General features: G+C 41.2%; 1 protein-coding gene across 1 annotated transcript; it reads left to right on the top strand.

The window, feature by feature from the left end:
- The first annotated feature begins 803 nt into the window (after window positions 1–803).
- TMEM71 (transmembrane protein 71) lies at window positions 804–27,579 on the top strand. The gene is made up of 10 exons (XM_060127867.1): window positions 804–889; window positions 2,404–2,479; window positions 3,697–3,757; window positions 5,749–5,931; window positions 7,709–7,881; window positions 17,316–17,501; window positions 21,094–21,169; window positions 24,205–24,266; window positions 24,357–24,417; window positions 27,452–27,579. The coding sequence occupies exons 2-10, from the start codon at window positions 2,440–2,442 to the stop codon at window positions 27,489–27,491; spliced, it is 882 nt and encodes a 293-aa protein (XP_059983850.1). The 5' UTR covers window positions 804–889; window positions 2,404–2,439; the 3' UTR covers window positions 27,492–27,579.
- Window positions 27,580–27,957: the final 378 nt, after the last annotated feature.

The following is a 27,957-nucleotide window of genomic DNA, read 5'->3' as shown; positions in this document are numbered from 1 at the left end:
AGCTAAGGACTCAATTCTCATTATTTTTATCTCATTTAATGCGCCAAGCCATTAAATTTATAATTGAGAAAGTTACAACTCAAAGAGATTAAGACATAAATCTGAGGTCACAGCTACTATGGCAGACAGGGTTTGGATCTCAGTCTGTGTGACTCTCCATTACCCAATGCATCTCAGTGTTGCTGGAATGTCTATTTCTTTTATCACTGACAATAGCAGAGATTTGTAGGGACCCAACAGTAGCATCCAGCTCTTTAGCTCTACAAACATATAAATATAAAATTTTGAATGCCACTCACAGAGATTCTTGGAAAGTCCAACCTTTGGTGGATCAACCTACTGGCACTGTGGACATTTTCAGAAGATCAAGCTCTGGTACTTGATAGTATTCTCAATTTAATAGCATCAGTGCGTGATCACCAGTAATGATTTGGACAAAGCACTGTGTACTACACTCATACTGAAAATAGCCAGAAGATGATAAGCAAGGTGCTGCTTCTCTGAAAGTTTTCCTTATGTTCTCACAGCTGGGATGACGAGTTAGCTCAGAAGAGCAACCCTCAAGTGACTGTGATGTATCCAGCGGGTCTGATTCACCCCCCACTGCTGGTCCAGGAGACAGCTTTCATCTTCACCATGTTCCTCAGCGTGAATGCCACTGACATGAGCCCCACAGGAAGTATGACCTCATTCTGCCTCTCAGCAGAACGGTTACTCAGGCTGTTTTTTAAAAGAAAACAAGAGCAGTTGTAGGCTGCCTTTCCCAAGAACTACGAGCTCTTCTATTCTAGGAAACAGCCAAAAGAACAAGAGGCTGCCGAAGACAAAATTTCTCTGCAACGGCCTGCACAGGGCAATGTGTGCAGCCATCTTTTAGGAGGAGGACAAGGTGGATTTTCCTTTCTTAACATCTGCACCTGTTGATACGCTGATGCTATTTTCAGCCGAAGAACTGCTAAGTCCTGGATTTCTCCTCTCTCAATCACAGGAAACTTCATATTTCAGTAATTTTTTTTGTTATTTATCAATAGGAAGAAGGGACTGGGAACTTTCTTTGGAAGGAATATGTATGGGCAGATTATTTTTCAGTACAGATGAGTTGTTTTGATGGAACTGGTAGATGCGATCTGTTTCTTGAAAAGTCTTAGAGCTGCAACTGAAGTCTTTTTCAGTGTTACTAATACTTGATTTACTATTAGTTAACTGTAGCCTGTTATAACTATTTGTAAGATGTAGCAGTAAGACCTTGCTTTCTGCTATGCAATTTGTTGGCTTAAAATTAAACTTGATGATTGGGAGTAACTAACATAGGGTAATTTGGGCTGGACAAAAAGTGAAAGGACAAGTGACATACTATTATGTTATAGAGCAAAAAATATTATTTTATATTCCAAGCCATTAAAATCTATGAATGTCTGCTTTGACTTAGAGATCTTCCAAGGAATGCCAGAAAGTTCTCCTGATTTCTCTTAAGGTCTCTGTAAGGTAGGATCTATATTTTCTAACAGGTTTTGTATATAGTTTATTGAAAGAATCAATTTGAACTTATAGAATTATTTGGGTTTGTTTTAATGTGTGACAGCTACGAAAACAACCTATTACTAGTTATCACATTTGAAAAACGTGGATAGAGGTGATGAATCAGAAAAGAATTTAGTCTTACCTTACTATGCTACTAGGATAGTGATATACAAAAAGTTTAATAGTCATTGGAAAGTAGATCTATGTCATGAGTGGTAAGTGATCAAAGTTTACCTAATCTACACACTTGGATATGTGTTTAATTTGTAACTGAGAAAGTAAATTATATGTTCAGGAGCACTGAGTTTTGAAATCTGCCCAGTGACATACTATTTTTAGTGCAATGCTACTTATGCTACTTAGAAATGTCCAGGGTAGTAGCAACTGGAAAAGACCACCAGCCCTCTCTGTAACTACCTGTCAGTGGTTTGAAGTGTTGGGTGTTGGACACCAACCCCCTAGCATTGTTTGAACTTGATAATGAAGTTGATGTGTGTTGGATGATGAAAATACAAATACATCTATTTAGAGGGTTCTAGAACCAATCTTTTTTTTCTGATTTCTTAATCAAATAATTAATTTTTATTATTTTATTTTGATTACAAGTCAACCTTTGTAAGTCTAGCCTTCCTGAATAAAATGTTGTGCTTATTTAGAGAAAAAGATTATTTAGATGCACTGAGCAACACAATGGAAAATGTAATCTAAAATCGTAGAGGCAGACACAACCTCAGTGGCCCTTCAACCCTGCCTTCAATCCCATTGATCTCTGTACTCTTTCAGTAAACAAATCTGACTAGTGCAATTAGTAGATGCCATCTGTTTTGACTTCATCTTTCTATTTTTAATACGTAATCCACCTTTTTTTAATGTCTTCTGCAGAAAATCTGTGAAGTTTGAACAAGCAGCCTTCCCAAGATGAACCGAATATCTCAACTGATGTCAACACCAGTAGCAAGTAAATGTAGAACTGCTCTACGCAATTATCTTTTGAACGATTAGACTTCTTTTAGCAATTTCCTTGCTTTGATTTTGCTGATACTCATACCATTAACCATCTGTCAGTAGCTCGTGCTTCTTAAATGCCAGTGTTCACTTTGGCAATGATTTTGACTTCATTTCTTTCCTTGAGAGAAATGTGGTGTTTTTCCTTTTAGTAGGAAAAAAAAATCACCATTTTTTGATGCCTGTGCATAAATGTGAAAGGGGATTGTTTATCAGTTACTATTAAGATGCAAAACGGTTGGTCTGTAAAAAAATACCGAATGATTTTGATAGCTACTTGGAGAAAATGTGGGCGTTGTTCAAACGGTAGTGGTTTCAAATTTCTTCCTTCCTCTTGTTATTTTCTCCCCAAACCCTGCTTCTACCCTCCCTCACACTCCTACAATTTTCTCCTTCAAATCCACCAACCCAATCTGTAAGTCTAAACTCCTTTCTTTGTCTTAGATATTTATTGTCAGTAATGGAACCAAGTTTCACTGAACCTGTCTATTAGAAGTATTCACACCATTACTATGCAATATAAAATGCTGCTTTGAAGTTTAGAATATTAATCAACTACGACTCTCCCCAGTTGAAATCTGTTGCCATGTCTTTGGTTAAATTGGAACATGAATGAATGCATGATCTATTTTTTAATTAAGAATACTCACAGGCGTCATACATTGGAAAATCATTTATATAAAACAAAACTTTATTTTTTTCCACCACTCATCTTCTGCTCATTATTTTGTAATAGAAGTGCCTTCAAATGCACTAACGAGAGAGAATCTAGGCAGATGATTGAATTCCTCAAATGACTGAGTAAGCTGAAATAACCAGAACGTTGGGTAATTGATTCGGGTTTGGGACAGCTTCACGTAAGATGTTTTCTTCTTCCTTTTCATGAGTCAGTTTGATGCTAATGGCATATCATTGCCTCATCCGAACTAAGGAACCTCTCAAGGAGAGTTGAGCGAGAGAAGAGACAGGAGATAGAAGCCCCTAGATTATGTCTTGCTGCCTGTAGAGACCTGGTGACAAGTTGTGCTCGTTCTGATTCATTGGATGGCTGCACCATTTGGAATCTCTGCTGAGGCTGGAACATCAGCTATTCACACCGTCCACAGTTTGCAATCATGCATGTTGATGCAGTGTGATAAATTTGTACTTCTCTCTCATTTACTTATGCAGATTCTTCCCGGTCTGAGAAAGAATACGCTGTAGAGCTGTCTCCCCCATGCATTTTCCCAAGGTATTCCATGGGGCTTTTCGCAAGAAAAATCAATCAAATTCTTTCTGTATGCATTATTTTGTTGTATTCTTGGCTTAAAAATATTGGAAAATCCCTGGCGGTCCAGTGGTTAGTACTCGGCTCTTTCACTGCTGTGGCCTGAGATTCAATTCCTGGTCAGGGAACTAAGATCCCGCAAGCCACGTAGTGCGGGGTATATATATTAGTTTTAGGTTTCATCCAGCTTTGGTATGGAGATATATTTCCAGTCCCATGCACATACAAACTGCAAACTTGCCTAACCTAATAAATGGAGTTTGGAAGGGAGGGAGGTGAGTGTGTGGGCAAACGTGAATGGTTTGTTTGTTTGGTGAGTGGAGAAACTACCGAATACCGATGCGTGGTTACTTTTTCTCAAATTGATCTTCTCTTAAATATGCTTTTACTTTCTCACTTTACAAGAGCCACAAGGGTCTATACCAGCGCACAAGCCAGCCAAATGTCATGCTCCACTAAAACCTGTAGAATCTACCATTTTGTTCACGTTCTGCAGTGAAGTCTCTTTTCTTTTCATTCCTTACTTTTTTTTTTCTTTTCTTTTTTTCTGTTTCTCTGTCTGTCTTTTATTCCTCACACAGGCATCAGCCAATGTTTCCTCTAGCATTTTGTGAAACATGCCAGTGGTATAAAGGGATCATGCTTTGATATTAGAACCTGTCCCCTTTTGTAAATTCTAGGCCTCCTACCACTAGCAAATGCATCAGTCAAAGATGAACAGGCAGGTCACATGGAAAGAGCGCATGCTTTAGAGTCAGAAAGACCAGAGTTCAAATCTTAACTCTGCCACTTACTAGCTGTATAAAATACCCAGTTTATTTGCCCTTCTGCATCTCATTTTTTTTTTCCTGCTGTACTATAAAGATAATAATACTTAGCTTTTAGGGAGGTTTGTGAAAAGCAGATAAAGTGTGAAGTATGGGCCAGGCTCGTAGTAAGTTTTCCATAAATAATATCCATTTAAAATAGTATTTTGCTAACTTCAGTGCATGTAATAGTTGTGAATAGGCTTTTTTCTTTGATAGCACCAGTTTATTTTTTAAATATTTTATTGAAGTATCGTTGATTTACAGTGTTGTGTTAGTTTCAGGTGTACAGCAAAGTGATTCAGTTGTATGTATTCAGAATATATATATTTTTTGCAGATTCTTTTCCCTTATAGGTTATTACAAAATATTGATATTGCTCCCTGTGTTATACAGTAGGTCCTTGTTGGTTATCTATTTTATATACAGCATGAATAAGCTTTAAACTTAAAAAAATTTTTCAGAATTTCAGTGAAACATGAGGCATGAGGTTGCCTTTCAACCAGACAGACATGTGATTGTTTTTCAAACCTAAGACATATACAGACTCACCCAACTAAGTAGAAGACTTCCCTGGATAGCAAATCAGGGAGGGTAACTATGCAATCATTTGTGTGGTTGACCTGAGGGAAATTGGCAAAAGCCAAAAAGATCTCTTTGACTGCATGTTCTCCTATAATTCATATACGTCTGGTGGTTGTGTAGCTGTGATTTATCTATTAGAGTGACAAGAGTAAGGATTATAGCATTCAGAGGGTTATTTGAAGTAAGGGTGGGCTGGAGCAGGCTCTGAGCTTCCAACATCCCAGGTAGGCTGTTTTGCAATTTTTTTCCTTCCAAGGGTGAGGGGTATCATATGGTGAAGAAACTGATTAGCCTTAAGTTTTCATCAAAGTGTTTGAAACAGAAAGAAACACTAAATGTGCTGTAGCTCAGTTGTCTCGCAGGTAAAGAGATGAAAGTGAGAAGTTTAAGAGAGGCAGTCTCAGAGGTGCAGGAGTAGTTGGTAGCCGGGAACGCAAAGAGCTGGTTTTCCTTCACAGCGAACAGAAATGTGGTTTTTGTGCGCCTGGATGAACCGGACAGAGATTGAAAGGTCTTCTCTCATCCCCTCCTTGGTTTTGTCCGTGATTTCCTGGATGGCAACAGTCCCTTTGACTGCTGCCCCATAGATCCCCTGACAGGCTCCCACCTTACCTGTCGCCGAAGTCCCAGACTCCTCACCAATGGCTACTACATCTGGACCGAAGACAGTTTTCTCTGCGACAAAGATGACAACACAACTCTGAGCCCCTCCCAGACCAGTGTCCTGTACAAGGAGAACTTAGTCAAGTAAGTAGAGGAGGTTAGGTACAAGGATCTGAAGTCCAACCCAAACGTTAATTATTCATTCATTCATTTGTTCATTCAACATCGTTTATAAGGAGCCCATTACTGCTCCAGTTGGTGGAAACACACAGGCTCATAAGGGGCAGGGGTGGCCGACGTGAAAACAAAGGAAAGTAATGAAGCTGGGCTTCCCTGGTGGCGCAGTGGCTAGGAATCTGCCTGCCAATGCAGGGGACACGGGTTCGATCCCTGGTCCAAGAAGATCCCACATGCGGCAGAGCAACTAAGCCCACGCGCCATAACTACCGAGCCTGAACTCTAGAGCCCGCGAGCCACACTACTGAAGCCCACGCGCCTAGAGCCCGTGCTCCGCAACAAGAGAAGCCACCGCAATGAGAAGCCCACGCACCACAACGAAGACCCAGTGCAGCCAAAAAAAAATTAAAAATAAATAAAAATTTAAAAATTAAATTAAATTAAAAAAAAGAAAGTAATGAAGCCATACAGGTGCTGGGAGTGAAGCCTGATAGAGATTAGCAGAGGGGAGAAGGAAAGGAGGCCCATTTTATTTGGAGCGACGGGTTAATACAAGCTTCTTAGAGATGAGGATGATTGATTTGAGTCTTGAGAGGCACAGGCTGTTAGTTAAGATAGATGTAGGAAAGAGGACTTCCAGAGGAGGGAACAGGCATGGAGTTCTAAGATACCCTGATACAAAGTGAGAGGAATGGCACATAGTTTGGGAGGGCTACCACTTAGGGTGGAAAGGGCTGCTCTCCCAAGAGAGGAGACTAAGCCCAGAAGCAGGGCTGGATTGAAGAGGTTACATTCCAGCCTAAGAAGGTTGGGCTTTATTCTGTAGATAAAAGAGGAGCTATTGACAAACTATCAGACTCATCCTTAGCAAGATAACACTGATTACAAGGTAGAAGATGGATTGTTGGGAGTGTGGGGAATCAAAATCTTTTGGAAATGCAATTACCAAATCACATCGCCACCCACCCCCTTCCCCTTGACATACTTCAGTGATCTCCCTGTGCTCTTATGTTAAATTCCAACTCCTTCACATAACAGTCAAGGTTATTCATTATCCACCTTCTTTTTACCTTTCCTGACTCATTTCCTAGCATGACTCAATATGAGACTTCTTGTTCATATACCCCAGAAAGGCTCCCTTGACTCCAGATTAGCAATACCCCTCCTGGTACTCTCAAAGCAGCCTCAGTTAATGCGGTTAGAACACACATCCACAGAGCACAGTAATCCAGGGCAGAGAGGATGGAGCCAGACTGCCTGGGTTTGCACCCCTGTTATGTCACTTACTAGCTGTATGACCTCAGACAAGTTCTTTAACTCTTTGTGCCTCAGTTTCCTGATCTGAGAAATGAGGTGACAGTAGCACCTACCTCACAGGGCTGTTCTGAGGATAATGTGAGTTACTATATGTAAGTCACTAAGAAAGACACCAGGCACATGATGAGGTCAGTGAAAGCATTAGCCGTATCTGCATTATTTTTGCCTTTCTCCCATACTAGATTATGAACTTTTTTGGCCCAAGGTTTTGTCTTTTATCTCAATATACTTGACATTGATCCAAGCACCTGGCACACACAGAAATTTAAGAAACTTCTCTGGAATTAATGGAGGAAACAAATGAAATGAGCTTCACGGACCTGGGTGGTAGAGATGTGCCCTGTGCATCCATTTTCACTAAATTCTCCACTTTGACCCTGAGTTGACTCCTACTCATTATTCACTTGGTACTTTCATTTCTCTCCAGAATATTTAGAAAGAAAAAGAGAATCCGCCGTTCTTTTTCTTCTCTCTTCAACCTCAGTGCCTCTGAATCTTGGCTGCATGGAAACACCTTTGGTAATGCTGACTCTTCCCCCAATGAGGACGTCTGGTTGGAGGGGGTCAGGAGGCTGGAAACAAACCATTGCAATGAAAATGGTGAGTCTGAACCTCTTTTTCCAGGGTGAAATTTCCAAAAGAGAAGTAGCAACCATGTGGTCCTGGACCAATGGTGAGGAGAGTATGGGGGCAACACAGTGGAGGCCTGGGGTATTGAGGGCTCTTCAGGATGTCTTCCGGGAAGGGGAGGAGGGAGACCAGGTCCCTTACATACACGCATTGGACTCTGATCACACTGATCTGCGCTGTTTCCTGAACACCGTGCTCTTCCTCAGTTCTGCCGCTTCGCTCCTGTTGTTCATATGCTGGGATTCGTTCATTCATTCATTTGTTCACTTGGAAGATTTTATTGAGGGCCAACTAGGTATCAGGCATCGTTCTACACACTGGGACGTATCGGTGAACAAAACAGACAAAACTATTTGTTCGCATGCAACTTGCATTCCTGACAAGGAATGCAATGACGTAAATTACGAAGCATGCTGGAAAGTGGTAAGAAGTGTGGGGCAGCAAAGGAGGAAGTGATGGGCATTTCAAGTTTCGGTGGGGTGACTGGCATGGCCTTCCTGAAAGTGACTTTTGAGCACTGACTTAAACATGGGAGTGAAGCATCTGGGGAGAAACAATCGGGCAAAGGAAATGCAAGGTCAAAGGTTCTGGCCTAGGAGCCTGCGAGGGGCTGAGTGAGTGAGGGGAGAAGAGAGGTCAGGATCTCAGAGGTGTATGGGTGGAGCAGCTGCGGAAGGACGATGAGACCTGTGAGACCATTTCAAAGGCTTTGCTCTCTGCTCCGAGTGAGAGGAGAAACCGCTGGAGGATTTTGAGCAGAAGAATAACGTGATTCACCTTACATTTTGACAACATAGCTCTGGCTGCTGTGTTCAGGTTAGAGGTGAGGTAGGTATAGAGGGCAGAAGCAAGGAAACCAGTGAAGAGGTGTTAGAGTGACTCAGGTGGGAGAGAATGGCAGCTTGAACTAAGATGATAGCAGGGTGGCGGTGAGAATGGGAAGGATTCTGGGTACACTTTGACGGTAGAGCCAACAGGATTTTGCTGTCGTGGGCTGAGAGAAAGAAAGAGAGCAGTCAAGGTTGCTTATTATATGCTAAGCACTTTACATCCTGTCTTGTTTATGTTATTTATGTATTATATTATTATTTATATATTACCTTGTTTATATACATTATCATGTTTAAATACCTCAAAGTCCTCTAGGAATTAGGTCATATTATCATATTTATTATCATTATGATAAAATTGAAGTTCAGGGTTAAGTAACTTGCCCATGTTCATTTAGTTTATAAACAGCAGAGTTGGAATTCAACCTAGGTCTGTCTAGTTTGAAAGCCCAGCCTTTGCTCTGTTGCCAGTAAGTGTTTTCCTCTCCTTTCCAGCATATACCTCATAGCCCAGGCCCAAAGAGCAAAGCAAGAGGACTCACATAACACAACCACATAAGAATTTAAAGATATGGTCCTTACGTGTCCACTATTTTTCTCAACCTGCTTCCTGGGCAGACAGCTCAAATACTATATTATTTTTGTGAAAGCTTTTGGATTTGTAGTAATTACAGATTCATAAGAAGTTGAAAAATAAATAATACAGAAAGCACCTGTGTACCCTTCACCCAACTTCCCCTGCTGGTAAAACTTACTCAGTAGTACATTATCAAAACCAGGAAATTGACATTGATGCCAGACCATGAAGATTCCACCAGTTTTTGTCTGTGAATGTGTGTGTGTGTGTTACACTTGATTCAGTTAAAAAAAATAGTGCTTGTTAAGTGAAGAAACAATTCCTTATGTGAACAAACTAGTAATTAAACTGAGTGTATCCTAGTTCCCCACAATAACAAGGATGTATAAACAGGACAAAGATAAAAGAAAGAGGCAGGGATGTGGCGGGTGAGCCTGGAATGATAGACTGAAGATATCTGAAGAAACTTCTGCGCCGTGTTGAGAACTTTGGATTTTGTCTAATCAATCAAGGATATTTTAGAAGCCTATTTTATTTTATTATTTTTTATTGAAGTATAGTTGCTTTACAATATAGTGTTAGTTTCTGCTGTACAGTGAAGTGAATCATTTATACGTATATATCATATATACGTATACTTATATATCTCTTCTTTTTTAGATTTCCTTCCCATTTAGGTCACCACAGATCACTGAGTAGAGTTCACTGTAAGTTCTCCTTAGTTATCTATTTTATACATAGTAGTGTATATATGTCAATCCTAATCTCCCAGTTCATCCCACCCCCTTCCCCCCTTGACGTCCCTAAGTTTGTTCTCTACACCTGTGTCTCTATTTCTGCTTTGCACATACACTCCTTTTGATATTCTTTTCCATCGTGGTTTATCATAGGATGCTGAATATAGCTCTCTGTGCTACACAGTAGGACCTTGTTGTTTATCCATTCCATATCTAATAGCTTAGATATCTAATAGCTGGTTTATCCATTCCATACCTAATAGCTGGTAGAAGGCTCTTAAGCAGGGCAATGACACAATCAGATTTAGATGTTTAAAGATTGCCTTTACAGCGCCATGAAGGGAAGGTTGGATGGAGGTACCGAGTGGGAACTCAGAGGCAGTTAAAACCAGCTGGCACACCAGGGACCGTGGCTCTGGAAATAGAAGGAAGAGAGTGAAGGAATCTTTTTCAAGGTAGAATTGACACGCTGGCGACAGATCGAATGTAGTGATGAGAAAGTGGGAGGAATCAAAGAAACGGATGTGTTTAATTCAGGGAACTGCGTGAAAAGTTCTGCCTGTCACCAAGGCCTGGAAGGCAGTCGGGCCGAGTTATGAGGAAGATGAGCTTTTGAGCTGAACGGACCTAAATTCAAGTCCTTGAATCACCTTCTCCAACCTGAGTGTTCTCGGGGAAGTTAGTTAACAATCCTGGTCTTCTATTTCTATGTATATAAAATAAGAAAAATAGTAACGTGGAATTGCTGTGAGGATGAGATGCAATAATTCATGGAAAGGACATATTAGTACAGGGTCTGGTGTCCTGCTCAATATGAATTAGCTATAAAAAGGCAAAAAGGAACAGATTGGGGTCAGGAAAAGAGACCCTGAATTCTGTTTCTTGTGAGTTTAATTTGTTGTACTTATGGGAAGTGGACAGATAGCCAGTAGGGGTTTGGAAGTGTAAGAAAAGAGGTCAGGAGTGAGGAAGGATCTGGATATCGATTTGGAAGCCAGTGTGAGAAGTAGTAGAGGTCTTTGGAATAAAGGAGGAAAACAAGTGGATGAGCAGAAAGGAGAGTTAAGAAAGGGATTTAGGAGGTTAAACAGCAGCTCCAGTAATAATTATCCCTGATAGTAATGAGCACTATGGACCAGCATCATTGCAACAAATCCATTATGTTATGTCATCACTTCTCTCCAAAGTCTATGCGCGAGTATTAGTTGTGTTCGTGTGTGTGTGTTAGGAACACAATGTAAGATTTACCCTCTTAGCAAAGTTCTAAGTATACAACACAGAATCGTTACCTATAGCCACTGTGCTGTACAGACCTCTAGGATTCATTCATCTTGTGGAACTGAAATTTGGACTACGGAAATCATGCAGCATTTCTCCTGCTGTGTCTGGCTTATTTCACATAGCACAATGTGCTTCAGGTTCATCCATGTTGGTGAGGATGTGGAAAAACGGGAACCCTTGTGCACTGCTGGAGGGAATGTAAATTAGTACAGTCGCTATGGAAAACAGTAGGGAGGCTCCTAAAAAAATTAAAAATAGAACTACCATGTGATCCAGCAATCCCACTTCTGGATATATATTCACAGGAATTGAAATCAGGATCTCAGAGAGTTATCAGCATTCCATATTCATTGCAGCCTTACTCACAATAGCAAAGATATGGAAACAATCTAAGTGTCCATCAGCAGATAAATGGGCAAAGAAAATGTGGCATATACATACAGTGGAATGGTATTCAGCCTTATAAAAGAAGGAAATCCTGCCATTTGCAACAACATGGAGAGAGTATTATGATTATCCCCATTTTACCGAGGGGAACGCTAAGGCAGATTAGATCCTTTTCATGGGGCCGTGCATCTAGTAAGTAGCATAGGCTGGCCTCACACCGAGGAATCTTGAGTATGTGCTCACCGTGCTACACCCAGGACAGGCACTGTGGGGAAAGTTTCTCAGGCAGAGGACCAGAACAGCATGATGCCATGAAAGAAGAGCATATAAAGAAATGACTAAGGGTGAGCCACTTGTGAAAGAGGTCAAGTGTCCTGCAGCCTTAAAGACATCTCTGGTAAAAAAGTTATGCACGGCATCTTCCATCAGAAGGCAACTAGAATGCAGCAGAAAATAACACAACAATGTAAAGAAATCATATTCCAATGAAGATGTTAAAAAAAAAGAAGAAGGCAACTAGAGGTGATCCTGCCAACTCTTGGCATCCCGGACAGATTGTGGCATGGATACGTACAGTGAGAAGGAGCCCTCCTTACTTTTTAATTGAGATATAATTCATACCATAAAGTTTACCATATTAACATGTACAATTCAGTGATTGTTTAAGTATATTCACAAAGTAGGTTATGAAACCATGACCACTTTCTAATTCCAGAACATTTGCCTCACACCAAAGAGAAACACCCTACTCGTTATCAGGCATGCCCCATTTCCTGTCCCCCTACCCATCAGCAGACCATTAGCCTACTTCCTGTCTGCATGGATTTGCCTAATTTGGACTCATGGCTTTTTCTTTTTCTGGAGGAAAAATTAAACCTTATTTATTTTTAAAAACCAGAAACACTAGGAAAATATATCACAGCCTTGAAACAGCAAAGAGACAGGCTCTATTAGCATTTCAAGTAATTAAGTTGGTAAAACGACAGCAAGGTCCTAAGCAAAACGATAAGGTGCCAGAGCAGGGGCAGGGACACCGCGTGTTGCAACGGTCCTGACAAAAGTGGTGTTTGGTAATGGTTGGGGGCCTGCCCTTCTGCCCTAAAGGAATCACAGCTCAGCCCTGAGTTGCTTACTTTTCTTCCGTGACCTTCGTGTTGCCAAGGGATTGTCTCAATAGAGTTCTGTTATTTCAGGGGGCAAAGTCAGCAATATCGGGGCTTAGGCTTTCATTCCATTCTGTTTTATAAAAACCAGGTTTTTCCAAATCCAGTACTTCATGACTCTCCTAATTTCACCGTCCTTTCCTGTATACTAGTATACAACACCATCAAAACCCCCTTGACTTTTAAGGGTGGGCTGCATCTTCCTCTCATTGGTAGCACTGCTGCAGTAGTGGCTGGCTTCTGCTGACCTATCTTATGCACTTGGAACATCCATCTCTTGGTCCTAGGCTGACTTTCTGGAACACATGGGGCAAGTCTCTTCTTGGTTCTAAAGCAACGTTTTCCCAAAGTGTGGGTGAGGCAGCAGATGCCTCTAGGACACGACAGTAGTGAATGCTGAATCTCTCAGTGAGACAGAAGCTCTGACTCTTCCAGATCTCACCATCTTTCTCATAAAACCAAGGAGAAGGGCTCAGATGAGAGCCTCAGTTGCTTTAAGACTCTTGAACACTCACTACTCTCTCTTTTAACAAAGAACAGACTCAGAGCTCTCCCCTACAAAAGTATTTAGTGCAAATTAAATAAGGTCTCATTTTCACTGTATTTGGTTTTGGTTTTGTTTTTTGCGGTACGCGGGCCTCTCACTGTTGTGGCCTCTCCCGTTGCGGAGCACAGGCTCCGGACGCGCAGGCTCAGCGGCCACGGCTCACGGGCCCAGCTGCTCCGCGGCATGTGGGATCTTCCCGGACCGGGTCACGAACCCATGTCCCCTGCATCGGCAGGCGGACTCTCAACCGCTGCACCACCAGGGAAACCCTGTATTTGTTTTTATATTTACTTTTTCTTTAGGACATTTAAATGATTGATATAAAGTTTCCTTTAAAGTAAAAGACTAAAGTGAAACAATTTAAGAAAATATGAAATGGCTAGGAGCTAAGAAGGCTCTGGGATGTGGCAAAAATCAGGAAAATGATGCTTGGATGCCTAAAGTTTGGGAATCACTGTTCTAAAGGCAGAGTTTCACATATTTGTAAATCAACATCTTGTTTTCCCATAGTTGCCTCTTCAAAATATGTCCAAACAACCTTAAAGCAATTGGACCACAGCAGCACCGCATGTGCGTGAGGTATCTTGTTAAAATTCTCATGGTTTCCAAATATCTTCTAAATATAACAAATCAAACCACCCCCCTCCAAATCAGTAATTAGTCAACCCCGGGTGCGCACACACAGGATTTTGAAAGCTCTCATTTCTGCTGTCAATTGTAATCAAATCTTCCCCAGACTTCTTATTTTCCGGATTTACCCAAAGCCCCGTGACTTTTATCAGCAATTTATTTTTCTCTGGAAACATCGCCGAGTTAGAAGACTAGAGAAGAATTCAAAATTAAATTGTTTTGCTGTTTTCTCTCTGGGCCATGGATGCAATCAAAACTTACTTCCTCTGATTTCCTTTTGCTTCATTTTTCAGGCTAAAAATGTTTTTCTTGTTGTTGTTGCCTATTTTGTTTATCCTTAGCTCACCCCTTCCACAGCTGTGTCGAGATACCTTTCCTCATTAGCTGCAATTCATTCTTTAGCCATGGCATTCTGTGGCTCCCCAGACCCAATACTGCAATTTGGGATGCATCCCCAGAGCCCGTGAGTCATATTGATAGAGGATCTAGGATTCGTGCAGGGAGGACGAATCAGGACTTCCCGCTCTATTTCTGCCAGTCCCAAGAAAGAAAGACAAGATGACCTCAGACAAGGCACCCTTGCCTGAGGTCTGCGATTTTCTCTTGATCTAGCGCCTCTTCCGTAAATATCTTTAATGGCAACATCTGTATGTCACTTTGTGTTTCCCTCTATAGCAAACAAATGCCCATTCTACATTGCAAGGTTAGGGAATGTGCTCGGGAGAAATGGATTCCTCCTTTTAAAACAGGAGTCAACTACCCTGCATTTAAATAAATCAGGAGGAACAGAATGAAATTAATATCTTCAAATATAATACCAAAGAACTATTTACTGAAATGTTTTCTGCATTATGATTCTTTCATTTATTATTAAGGTTAGAGGGAAAAAAATGTCAGTGAGGGGAAGCGTGAATTGGGGGCAAACCTTGTCCTTTCAGAGATGAAAATTCCTTGATCATTTTTTGTTAAGATTCTTTTGTGGTTTCTCTTTTTAATGTCAGCTCTTCTTGCAGAAAATTCTGTGTAATATTTCCAGTATGCTACACGAGATACATTTTTCTTTCATCTCACTCTCAGTGGCAAAGCATAAGTTCAACAGAGCAGCCTTGGACGACAGCACAGGAATATTTTTACTCTTCTCACATCCTCAACCATATCTCCCCAGATCTTAGTTCAGTGCCATTCATGAATATATAATCAGCCATGAAAGTTACCAGTTCCTTCTCACTTCCATGTTAATTTGACCACATAGCTTCCTCTCTTTTTTTAAAACAGCTTTATTGAGGTATAATTGATATATGCAGATGTACTTATTTAATGTGTACACTTAGATGAGTTTGGACAGTTGCAAACCCCCTGATACCATCACCAGAGTCAAGGCAACAGACATCCAACACCTCCCAGAGTTTCCTTGTGTCCCTTTGTGGAGTCTTTTGTTTCTGCGGGGGTTTTGGGGGGAGTCTGTTTTTTGTACTAAGAACAAAAAGCGAGATCACCCTTCTCAACACATTTTGAAGTGCATAAAATACCTCATTGACACCTATAGCCACTATGTTCAGCAGACCTCTAGAACTTATTCATCTAGCATCACTGAAACCTTATAACTGTTGAACAACTCCCCATAGCCCCCTCCCCCCAGCTCCTGGCAACCACCATTTTATTCTCTGCTTTTCTGATTTTGACTATTTTAGATACCACATGTGTAAGTGGAATCATGCAGTATTTGTCTCTCTATGACTGGCTTATTTCACTTAGCATAATGTCCTCCTGGTTCATCCACAATGTTACAAATGACAGGATTTTCTTTACTCATTTGCCTATTGGTAAATACTCGGGTTGTTTCCATAACTTGGCTGTTGTGAATAGTGCTGCAATGAACAAGGTCCAGGACCTCGTCTGCAACTTGATCATTACTGGACGCTCTGCATGTTTCACTTTCTACTGTTTCCTTTTTCTATGGCAACCAGCAGGGATGCTTCTGCAGATTGCTTTGTCAAGAGGCAGCAAGTTGTGGGTGGGAGGGTGGGAGGCAACCTGCAGGGTTGGCAGGAATTCCCATGTCCAGAAGCATCAGTTCATTAGCTCAGTATCCAGGCCTGTCTTGTGCATTATAGGATGTTTCACAACATCCCTGGGTTTTATTTCCTTAGATACCAGTGACACCCCATCCCTTCTCCCCTGCTCAAGTTGTGACAACCCAAAATGACTCCAGACATTGTCAAATGTCCCCTGGGGAGAGAAATTACTTCTGGTTAAGAAGCACTGTTATATGAGGACCCCAAGTGTCTCTTGGAGTTCCACAGTCATTCCCAGCTTCCAAAACGGGGAGGGGCCTCTCTCCCATCTCTCACTGCTGAGTGAGCACTTCAACACACCAGGTACCTCCTGTTACACTCATGCTCCAAGTTGCCCTCAGGATAAATCTTAGCTCCTGAGTGAGTGTGACCCATGAGGCCCTTCGTGATTTGACCCCCTCTTAGCAGTCCGGCCAGAACCATCTTCCAGGACTTCCTGTCTGACCACATAGGAGGCCTCCCTCTTCTGGGAACCTGCCACGTTCTCTCCCAGGCTGATGTCTTTCCTTCTCCCCCTCCCCCTCTCCCTCCCCTCCCCCTTCCCCCTCCCCCTCCCCCTCTCCCCTCCCCCTTCCCCCTCTCCCCTCCCCCTCTCCCTCCTTCTCCTCTCTGCCTGGCCTGCCCTCCTCCTGCTGTCTCTCTGGAAGCACTCCTACTCATCCTTCAAGTTTCCACTTCAGCACTCACACACTCCCTCCTAGGCTCCATCTGGACACCTTCTGCCAGGCTTCCACATAGCAATGACCTCGTTGCCTCTTAGCTGTGGGCTTGTGTGCCTGTCCCTCTCCAACTGTGAGTGGGGCACAGCAGTATCTGCTTTGGCTTCCGACTCCCAGTCTCTTGAGCTGTGTCCTGTGTGCAGTTATACAATAATTCTGCATTGAATGAATCAACAGATCCGCCCGCCCCGGGGCTCATGAAGCTTTTGCCTTCCCCTCTACCCTGGCTCCCCTTCCGAAACTCTGGCTTGGCATCTTCTCTGGGGCTGTCACCTGTGGGCTGCCTTAGTCACTTTATGATCCAGACATGCCATGAAAATAGAGGTTAGGAAAAAAATATCTCTGCTCGTTCAGTTCCAATTCTCTGTCCTTCTTGAGACTATTGTTATGATCATTAGTCACCGAAAACACACACACACACAAACACACACAAGCACTGATCCCTTCTGCTCTTCCAGGAGGTGGTTTGGACTGTTCGCTGATGGATAACTGGGAGTCAGAGAAGCTAAATGCAGAGTCTGTTAAAACCTCCTTTTCCAGCCATGTCACCTCTCGGAGTCCCGGAGAAAACTCCCACAACCTGCCTCCTCGGTCCCAGTTCACAGCTTCTGAACCTTTCCAGGAAAACATTTTGGATCATCCAAGTGAGTTTTTTTTTTTTTTTTTAAATCTTTGCCACACCCAAATAATTCTTCCTTTCAGGGCCCAGAGATGACTATGTCCCCTTAGGCGCTGGTATCAGCCTGTGCCCATGTGATGCATTCGCAGAGAAGGTGATTGATTTGGAGGTGTCATCTTTGAGGCACCAGAAGAACTGGATTTGCAGTGTTATTTATTTTTTAAAAACCCTGAAGACATTTGGCAAAATGTTAAGCTTGGCTAAAGCGGAGTCGTGCGTACACAGGTGTACACTGTTATCATCTTTATACTTAGCTGTGCATTTGACATACTCTATAAGAAGAAAATGAAGGGAAGAAAGAAAAGAACGTCCTTTCATGCTATGCCCCCAGCAAGGAAAGTCAAAAGATATCAAGGCATTGTTATTTCCTGTCAGTAGTAAATCTGAAATAAATTCAGCAGGCATCTCCCTTAATCTCTAGCTTGCTAATATCAGATTAATCATGTTTGCACACAGTGTCGCCTCCAGGCTCTATCTTCAGCTTGCCAAGGTTCAAAGCCCAGTGCCCTTTTGTTGGCTGGAACTCAGAAGCTGTTTACCCAACCCTGCAAAATTTCACGTTTTCATCTATAAATGGAGATAACCATAGTGCTTACCTTGTAAATGACTAAAATAATCCGTGTCGAGCACTTAGCATCGTGTATACTAAGCACTTCAAAAATGTGACGTTATGATTACATAAGATTGAGGTTAAGTGGAAAAATAATATCTTCTCTTTGTTTGCCTTCCCCAAGTCATGAATATTTATTTCACTGACCACTTCTACTCCCAAAGACCAATATGCTCTGCTTTATTTTGTCCCAGTGCAGCTAGTAGATAAGTGTTGAGGGTTTTTTAGTTCCTTTTCAAGGTGTTGGGATGACAGAGAAAGCAGTATTTTTTAGACAGTTCCCCGGTGATCAACACCTACTGAGGCTTCACAGCCACCTCCTCCAGGGAGTCCACCCTGTTTTCTGAGGAAGAGGTGTTAAGTGACCCCTTTTTGTGTTCTTCCATACCCATTTCCTGCACTGCTCTTGCATGTTTACTTTTGTATCTCACCCATCATGCTGTGAGCTCCTTCAGGATGGGCACCATATCTTAGGCATTTGTAGATTTTAAACTTACCCAGGTAGTGCTTGGCACAGAGCACGGGCTCCATGACTGTGGTTGACCAGTTAAGTGTGCTATCTCCATTTTACAGATAAGAATATTCAAGTTCTGACAGGTCAAGTAAGCCTCTGTACATGTTCTGTGTTGTATCTAGAATGTCTCCCACGGGCTATACCTGGAAGACCCCTACTCTTTCTTCAAGGTACAGTCCAGAGGAGACCGCTTCTGTGGGGCCTTCTCTGCCCCCTGCTGGGGCCTTGAGGTAACACTTGGCTTCCCTGAGATGCCATAGAACCCAGCACCGGGTATCTATCTCTCTGTTGACGCCATCTTCCTTTGCCTCACCCGTCTATGAAGCCCTGAGTGGACAAGGTCTCCATTTGATTCTATTTTATCTCCTTCGCATGTAGGTCTTGAGCGTGCAGGCTGTTTCAGGTGATGGTTCATATGCTAGGGATATAGGCATGCATGGCATCATCTTTATCACTTGGGGCTTTTTGAGTTCCAGCGGATGGCAATCCAACTCAAAATGGATTAATCAATCATTGAATGTATTGCTTCATATTATTAAAAACTCCAGGCAAACATTTCAGGTTTCTGTCAGTCTCTACAAGTCTCTTTTCTTCTGTGTCAGCTTCACTCTTTAAAATGCTACTTACTACTCCATGGTAGTTCCTGCTGGCTCTGTACCTACAACTTTCCATGTTCAAGGCCAGCAGAAGGAGATTATTGGCTTCTCAAGTTAGGACCAAAGGGCAGGTTTTCTTGGTTCTGGGAGGGTCCCCTTTACATGGCAAAACCAATCCCTTTGTCAATAAATATGTAAAGCTCCAAATGGCTTGGAGTGGATCAAAGACTGGGAGGGAAATCAGTCTGTCCATGGGCACCATGTACTAGGAGAAGGGGAGAGGGGGCTTCCCAAGGAAAATATGGGCACTGCCACCAAAGAGCAGCCAATAGATGCTGGCTATTCTCAATAGTCTGGTGGGGAATCGTAGAGAAAGAAAACAGCAATTTTAATTCAGTGTGAAAAGGTTGTTGATGGAGACAGGCATAAGGTGTAATGGGATTATAAAGAGGGAGAAGCTAAGGGCCAAGGGGGAGTTGAAGGCATCCAGGAAGGCTTCTTGAAGGAGGTTACACGTGAACTAAGCCAAAATCAATGCTACGTGAGCGGCTACTGATGGAATGAATCAATGAACACCTTGTCCACAATCACACAATGCATATCTTTATAGAACTTGAATTTAAACCCAATTTTCCTTCAGTATTCAAGTCTAGTGACCTTTGCAGTCAAGCTAGACTTATTTCTGTGAGAAAATGGGTTTCAAATTCTACTTGAAATCAGAGGAAGCTAAGAATAGAAACATACTTTAGAAGGATGGTTGAGTGTTCAACTGAACCCACAATAACTTATCTAAATCACAGTATACATGAAATACTGTACATTTGCAGTGATGTCATTCACAACTGCTATATTTTGCATTGCCAGTCTCCAGTGTTCTGCCCGCATTGTGGACTAAGTAGGTTTCTGTTAGCTGACTCGACCTCCATTCAGAGCACAAATGGCAAAAATAAACACGTTCATAGCTCAAAGTCATTCCAAGTTTTAAACAACTATTTAAACAAAAATTGAGCTTTTGAAGCATTTGGCAAAGATTAAGCTGAGGTTTGTTCTATTTTCCTTTAGATCTTTATGTGGCGATCCTTAAACTAGCTCTGATTCCTTTTAGGTGATTAGAATAATACTCAGGGTCACAACTGGTTTAACTCTTCCATTTATAACTTCTGGAGGATTTGCAGTCATTTCCACTGTGGCTTAGTAGCACTGAAATATTTTACGATAGCAAAGAGTTTCAGAAGGACAGATAGTTCCGAATATTTATTCTCTTTTTTTGCCCTTTAGAGACTCCCAGCATGCCAAGTTGCCATTCTCTTTCCCCGCCCCATTTTAGGCAAAACATGGTGTTCTGGCTAGATGTGGTTTTTCAATCCTGGCTCTAGCACCTCATAGCTGTGTGACCTTGGACGAATTTCATCATTTGAAATTTGGTCTTCTCATTTGCAGAACTGTGATAATGGTTCCCGCCTCACGCTTTTGTCGTGTTGATGAAATGAACTGATGTAGGAAAGCTCTTTGTGAATCATAAGTCACTCCACAAATTTGAGGCATTAATATTATTATCAATATCATCCCAGTTAGATTTCTGACATTAGCATACATTCTAAAAAGCCTTTCCCCAACATTAAAGTAAAAGGCAAGCCCCAAACTGTTTATGTAATGTAATCATTTATTTTTTTAGTGATAGGACAAAACTGATCATTTTCAGGAAATTTGTAATGAATGGCCCTGTACAACATTTGATAATTTTATCTTATTACTTATGACAAATTACTTGAGCTGACATACGTTTGAAAACCATGTTTTTGAGTTCTAATTCATTTCTTTTTATTTTTCCTATTAGAAACCAGTTTGTTAGGAGAGGTCTCCTTTCAAGCAACTCTGTTTGCTGCATGCTTAATTATCTCTGCCTGTGCAAGGTAATTCAGATTTTATGTTTATGCGGTTGTGTTTCATACTTAATGAAGCTGTAATTGATTGATGATTTCCTTACCTTGTTCCGCAAAGCATTTTAGGTAGCTCTGTGGTTAAGATCTGTTCATTTGTCTGTCCATTGCCCTTTTATCTATCACCTCCCTCCTCCCATTATCGCACAAGACATACCAAAGGCAGTGGATCTTGCTAGAAATTGGATTTTTACCATGCATTATCCTTCGTTTAAATCCTCAGTGACTCCCTATTACAGATACAGTCTAAGTAACCCTACTTGGAGTTCAAGGGCATGTGAAGTCCCCACAATGGAGTCCCATTGGGACTCCATCTTTCCCATTATATTTTTATATCCTCACATGAAATGTCTCCTCAGCATCTCAGAGGACATAACGCTCTTGCCTGGTTATAGGCACGTTTCTGTTCTACCCTCTGTCCAGCGTGTCCTTCCTATTCTTTTCTTGCCCAAGTCTCCAGGGCGGTGATCAAGTCCCATCTGAGCTAATCCCACCTGTGCCTCAGAGCCTTTGTGCTTGCTATTTATTCTGCCTACTACAGTCTTTTTCTTCTGGAGAAACAATAACTTGTGCCCTTAATTCTTTCTGAAATCTGTCCAAATGTCACAAACATTGTCAGAAAGCCCTTCCCTGACAACCCTGTATAAATAGAATACCATTCTCTATCACACACATCTCACTTGGCTTTTCTTCGGAGCCTTTATCACCACCTGACCTATTATGTGTCCACTTGTTTAAATGCTAATGATCCGTCTTTCCCTATAAGATTGCAAGCTCCTTGAGAACAGAGACACTGTGCTAGGGCCTCATCGATATTTGTTGAAACAATGAAACAGGGATGAATGGTACCTCCTGGGGTCTTTGTGGTCCTTGAACTCCAGTCACTAAGTGCTGCTTCCTCTCAAGTCCCTCCTGTTGATGATCAAGTATCTCACATCCCATGGACCACTTGGGGGAGTTGTATTTTTAAATACGAAGCCCTGGATCCCATCCCTTGAGATACCAATTTAGATCGAGTAAGAATCCATACTTTAAAACAGCTTCCCAGATAATTATGAGGTTTGAGAAGTATTTTTAGATCATAATGGAACCAGAAGAACACAAAGGGGTTGGGGGGAGTCCTGTAGTTAAAAATACATTTGCAAAATTCTGCATTATATATCCCAAGTTGGAGGATCACAATGTGTATTAGCATAATAAAGTCTCAGTGAAATAATGTGGTGAAGAAACCTGTTTAGCTTTATTTAACTTAGCTTTTCCCAGACTTTGCTGATCATGGAAACTTTTCTTTATTTCATAGGACTATTAATAAAGTGTTCCTCTTAGGTTAATTTCTGTAGAAACTCCTCCCTTAAGAGGAGAAATTGACTCCCCATCACTTGAGTTTGAGCTACCTTTGGAAACTTGCTTCCAAGCAGTAGTGTTTGGAAAGAGGGGGAAAAGGAAACTTTTCAGTTGAGAAAACTGACACATGGTACCTCAGATGATGAAGGTCAACATCAAAAGGTATGAGTAGTGTTGATGGCATGTACCCTTCATATGATGAGAATGGCACTCCACCTCTAGGGTCTTCTGAACCCCAGTCTAACCATGAGAAAAACCCAACTTCAGGGACACTCTCCACATTATCTGACCAGTGCTCCTCAAAACCATCAAGGTCATCAAAACCAAGGAGAGTCTGAGAGATCGTCACAGCCCAAAGGAACCTAAGGAGACATAATGACTAAATGTCATGTGATATCCTATGTGGGATGCTGGAAAATGGATCAATTAGGGAAAAACTGTAAAGGTCAAATGAAGTGTGGAGTTGAGTTATTAGTGATGCGCCGATGTTGGCTCCTTATAATTATAGCAAAGGTACCATGTACTGTAAGATGCTAATAACAGAGGAAATGGATGTGGGGTATGTGAGAACCCTTTGTATTCTTTTTTGCAATTTCTCTGTATATCTGAAGTTGTTCTAAAGTAAAAAGTGTAGTTAAGTAAATAACTGTTTTTTTTAAAAAAGAACTATTCCTATGGGCAACAGCATGGATGAACCTCACGGATATTATATAAGTGAAAGATGACAACAGAGTCTATATGATTGTCAAGAAAAGGCAAGACCAATCAGTTTCTATAGATGTAAGAATAGTGGTTAATTTGGGGGGATAAAGTGGGAAAGATCAACAAAGGAAACCTTATGGGTTGCTGGAAATATTTTATTTCCTGCTTTGGGTGATTACGAGGGTTTATATTTTTAAAAAACCCAAAATGTGCACTTTATATGCTTTAGTGTACATTTGCTAAAGCTCAACTTTTAAAAGTTTTTAAAATGCCTATGAAGAGATGTCTGAGAAGATATTTGTCAGAATTTAATAGTGAATGCTTCAGGGCGGTGGGAGTTTTTTGGTGACATTTTCCTCTTGTCTTTGTATTTATTTGCAAGCTCTTTCCATATTCATATTTTGAGCACAAAAGCTATAAAAATATTATTCTTCAAAAAGAAGAAAATCCACTGTGTGATACAATCATCCATCAGATTGACAAAAACCCAAAAGTTTAACACCCTCTTTTGTCAAGGTTATGAAGCAGTAGGCATACAAAGTTTCTCCTTTTTTTTTTCCTAGAAGTTTTATACTTTTGTGGTTTACATTTCAGTCTATGACTCATTTTGAGTTAAATTTTGTGTTAAGGTGTGAAGTCTTTGTATAGGTTCGTTTTTCTGCATGTGTCTAAACAATTATTTTGACACCATTTGTTGAAAAGACTCTCCTTTTTCCATTGCATTGCTTTTGCACCTCTGTTAAAAAATCACTTAACTTGTATCTGTATGGGTCTATTTCTGGAACTACTATTCTTTTCCGTTGATCTATATCTCTATCCTTTTGCCAATACTGCACTATCTCTATTACTGTAGTTTTATAGTAAATCCTAAAATCATCCATCTATGGTAAATCTAAAAGAACATCTTATGTGTTGGAAATATACAATTAGTTTGCTAAGCCTGAGCAATCCTACTGTTTCAGATGGTTTCTGGGAGGAATCATAGCCAGTGTCTTCACATGCTCCTTGGTGATAACCATTGCTTGTAAGTAACCGTTTCCCAAATTACTGCTCTGATTCCTGTATTTTATTCCAGTTTTGGGCATTTAAAAATACTTTCTCTTTTTCCTCCAAGATGTCGTCAAGTCATTTCTTCTCAGCCTTGCCAACTCTTTCAAAGCCACCACCTGCACTTGGTAAGTGTTGCCTGTGTTAGCATCATCTGTACAAAGACGACCACAGTCTGATATCTGAGAATGCTTTCTGCTGAGTAATGGATGGCAGTGACTATGTACAAGAAAGGTCCTGATTATTTGTCCTGAAGAATACTTTCTATTCCTGCTAAGATCTGATAGTAGTATTAACCTGTCTCCTAAATTCCTACACCAAAATAGATAGAATTAGTTTTTAAGGCAGCAAGACATAGGAAATAATATGAATTTTCAATTTTTAAGTAGTTTTTAAAGGGCTCTTATAGATTCATAGCACTGTACTTCATAAATAGCCCATATTAAAAGGCTTTTATCTTAGAGTTTCCCAAAGAGCTGGCAAACTGCCCGTGAAATGATTTCAGTTACAAACTGTGATTTCTCCACCATCTCTCACCCACCCACTTAACGATCCCCCTATATGCTGACTGCCATAGTTCAGCATATTTCGAAGGGTGACTGGGGTCTGGGTGAGGTGCTCACAGAATCTCAAACAGCCTGCAAATCTCCATCCCCTTGCAAGATGGATGGTGTTAATTACCCTCACTTTAATATGGCTGCCAGAGGTCGACTCCCAGAGTTTGGAGGCTGAGGTCTGTAATTCAAATTAGTTTACTGGCCTTCTCTCTTGACACCCTGTTGCCCTATTTATGAAATTTTTCTGTTAATTCTGAAATCACAGTGCGGCTTAGTGAAGACTTAATTTGTTTTGGACTCCAGCCAACATTGATTTACTGTCACGCTGAGCGATGTTTCCCTTCCTTTCCTGGCCTTCCAGGTTTCTAGGGGCGAGCATCTGGTATAGCTAAGTTTTATTTAACCTGATAGTTAGAAAATTGGGTCCTGAGGTCACCCGAGAAATCCTTATTCTTTAGTTCTTATAAATTAATGATATTTGTCTAAAACTTTTCTAAGATACCCACTTCTTTCCCTCTAGCTACGGGGCTGTGCACAGGCGCATCTCACACGAGGTTAACCACAGATTCGCACGTGTGCTCAGCTTTTGGGGCTGAGATGTCAGGACTGGACTAACCGGTCCAGGACTGGACTAACGTATAATGTCTGAACAAAAGACTTTCATCCAAAGAGTCAATTTGTAACCCAACTTTCAGAAGTGTCAGATGGTGAGAATAGTAGAAACCCGTTTTCTTTGGGTTTTAAGATGAATATATACAATTAATCAGAGCGACAAGTATCATCTTTTTAGGAAGCTTAATGAGGGCGGAGTTTCTCAAAGCAAGGCATGGGGACATTTGCTCTAGAATCAACTGGGGAGCTTGTTTGAAAAGCAGAGGAATGGATCCTGATTCCAGACCTTCTGAATCCAAATTTCTGAGGAGGTCTTTATTATTAATAACCTCCCCAGGAAATTCTTTGCACATTAACTATGAAAGTCTTGGAACGATGGTTTGTAAAGCCTTTACCCCTTGATCTCTAAAGTGGCATCGCTTAGCCTACTAAATCTTTATTGAGAGTTTACGATGTGTTCTGTGCTGCACTGGGTGTCCAGTAATGCTCAGCAGACATTTATGGAGTCTCTGCTAAGGGTCAGACACTGTCATTAAGTGCCAGGGTTACAATGCCAAGGCCTCGAGATTTCAGAGTCTAATTAGAGGGACATGTAAAGGGCAAGGTGAAGTTACATTTTGAATGCGATAAGTGCAAGTACAGAGTTAGCACAGAGGCTGTGGGATCACCAGGAATGATGTTTGGCTAGACCAGGAGAAGTAAGGAGGGTGGGCAGGGAAGGCAGTCTGGATAAGCCAGTATCTGACCTGCAGGTGTTGTGTCACCTGTTGCTTTAAGGGCATCTCCCACTGTTCTGTACTCCTCTTAAAAGAAATTAGATCAAGACCAGGATGATATTTCCATCTTAAACGCTCTCAGCTACAGCCTCATTTATGGAAAAAGATTACTTCTTTGATTACTTGTGTACATACTTCAACTTGTTTTCCTCTCGTTTCCTCTCCATTTTTTCCCATTTCCTGCCCACCGACCTCATATACACACACTCTTGCATTCAGGATCTGTGAAAACAAGGACTATTGACTTCATTTCTGTATCCAATGCCTTGAAAATAGTAGGTACTCCATAAATATTCATTTAATTGAATGTATTTGCTGTCTCTTTTCTTAAAGTACTTCCTTTAGAGCCAAGAGCTCTGCTCCTGTACATTAAAGATTTTGCAACCCTCTTCCTCATATATAAACATATCCAGAAACCAATAAGCCAAAGACATGGTTACTAACAAGAACAACTCATAGGTCTCCTCCAATAATCAAGGAGCGGAAACCACGGGAATTGCAGACAAGCACTGAATTCAGTTCAACAAACATTACGGAGCAGCCCTCCTACACCGGTCCGGCGCTGCACATAGTTAGATTAGATAAGATACCTACTCTTTAGCACTTTATAGTTCTCAAATCACATCCCTTTTCATACCACCATGCAATTCTTATTCAACCACCTTCTTGGTTAAATATAAAGTCTTCAAGTTTGGGGACTGTCTATACTGGTCACCATTGGTTTGAAGGTTCCTTTCAAATGAAGGTCATCAGAGGTACCCCATGTCGCCAATAACGTGTTAGCATCAGAAGTGTCCATTTTGCATTCATGACATCATAGTAGCAAAATGGGCAACATCTCTTTTCTCTACTTCTCCATGAAGAAGTATATATTTATACAGTTGGTGAATGAACGAATCAACTTTAGAGAGTAGAAATATGGGGAAAACGCACTTGTTTTTTGGGGAGAGAAGAAAGACAATATAAAATAGTAGTTAACTAAGTACAAAGCTGGGATTAGGGACAAAAACCTCTGTAGGCTGTCCCAGGAAGGGGAGATAACTGAGAACTAGTAGGAGGAAAAAGAGCTGGGGCACCACTGTCCTAGTTTTGATTATTCAAGGTAGTCGTGCTTGTGTGTGTGTGTGCGTGTGGTCATGCAGTAATTCAAGCAGATACTGCATTTTCTCATGTATGTGGATGGATTATGCATTTCTTTCCTCCTTTCTCTGACCTAGGTTTTGCCAAAATTTGACAACCATTCAGGAGAGCCTCTGATGAATGTCTTCAATCTGAATATCCAGAAATTGTCCCATTTGTAGTCTGCTTGGAATCAACTGTTTTATTGGAAAGAGTGAACAAGTGGATAACTGAGAAAAAAGAACATTTTAATTTGGTTATGTGGTTTAAAAAAAAAATCTCAGTTTTGGCCTCACAATGATAATATGCTCATGAAAATAATATTAATTTGTCTTTCCTCTGCAAACACAAGCAGTTGCAAGGAAAGGACTGGGAAACGTGACAGAGAACAAACCACCTGGATGAGTGTTCTCTTATTATACCTTAAGGCAGTGGTTCTCAAACATTAATTTTCTTTAGAGAATTCTATGAGGAGCTTATAACAATGCAGATTCCTGGGCCTGCCTGCCTGTACCTATCCCTTGCTGAACCGCTGCAGTTGAACAAAGAAAGGGAATTCACATAATCAGCACCAACTTGAAAGTAAATAAATGCGGTTTGTACA

The sequence above is a fragment of the Lagenorhynchus albirostris genome, chromosome 17 (assembly GCF_949774975.1).
Source record: "Lagenorhynchus albirostris chromosome 17, mLagAlb1.1, whole genome shotgun sequence".
Lineage (NCBI taxonomy): Eukaryota > Metazoa > Chordata > Mammalia > Artiodactyla > Delphinidae > Lagenorhynchus > Lagenorhynchus albirostris.
This window is presented reverse-complemented; position numbering and strand designations above follow the sequence as displayed.

Bases quoted from the DNA above. Each gene is read 5' to 3' on its own strand.
- TMEM71 (XM_060127867.1), top strand. From the start codon at position 2,440: ATGAACCGAATATCTCAACTGATGTCAACACCAGTAGCAA. The intron at 2,480-3,696 runs GTAAATGTAGAA...TTACTTATGCAG, and splicing joins GATGTCAACACCAGTAGCAA to ATTCTTCCCGGTCTGAGAAA. The intron at 24,418-27,451 runs GTAAGTGTTGCC...TCTCTGACCTAG, and splicing joins AAAGCCACCACCTGCACTTG to GTTTTGCCAAAATTTGACAA.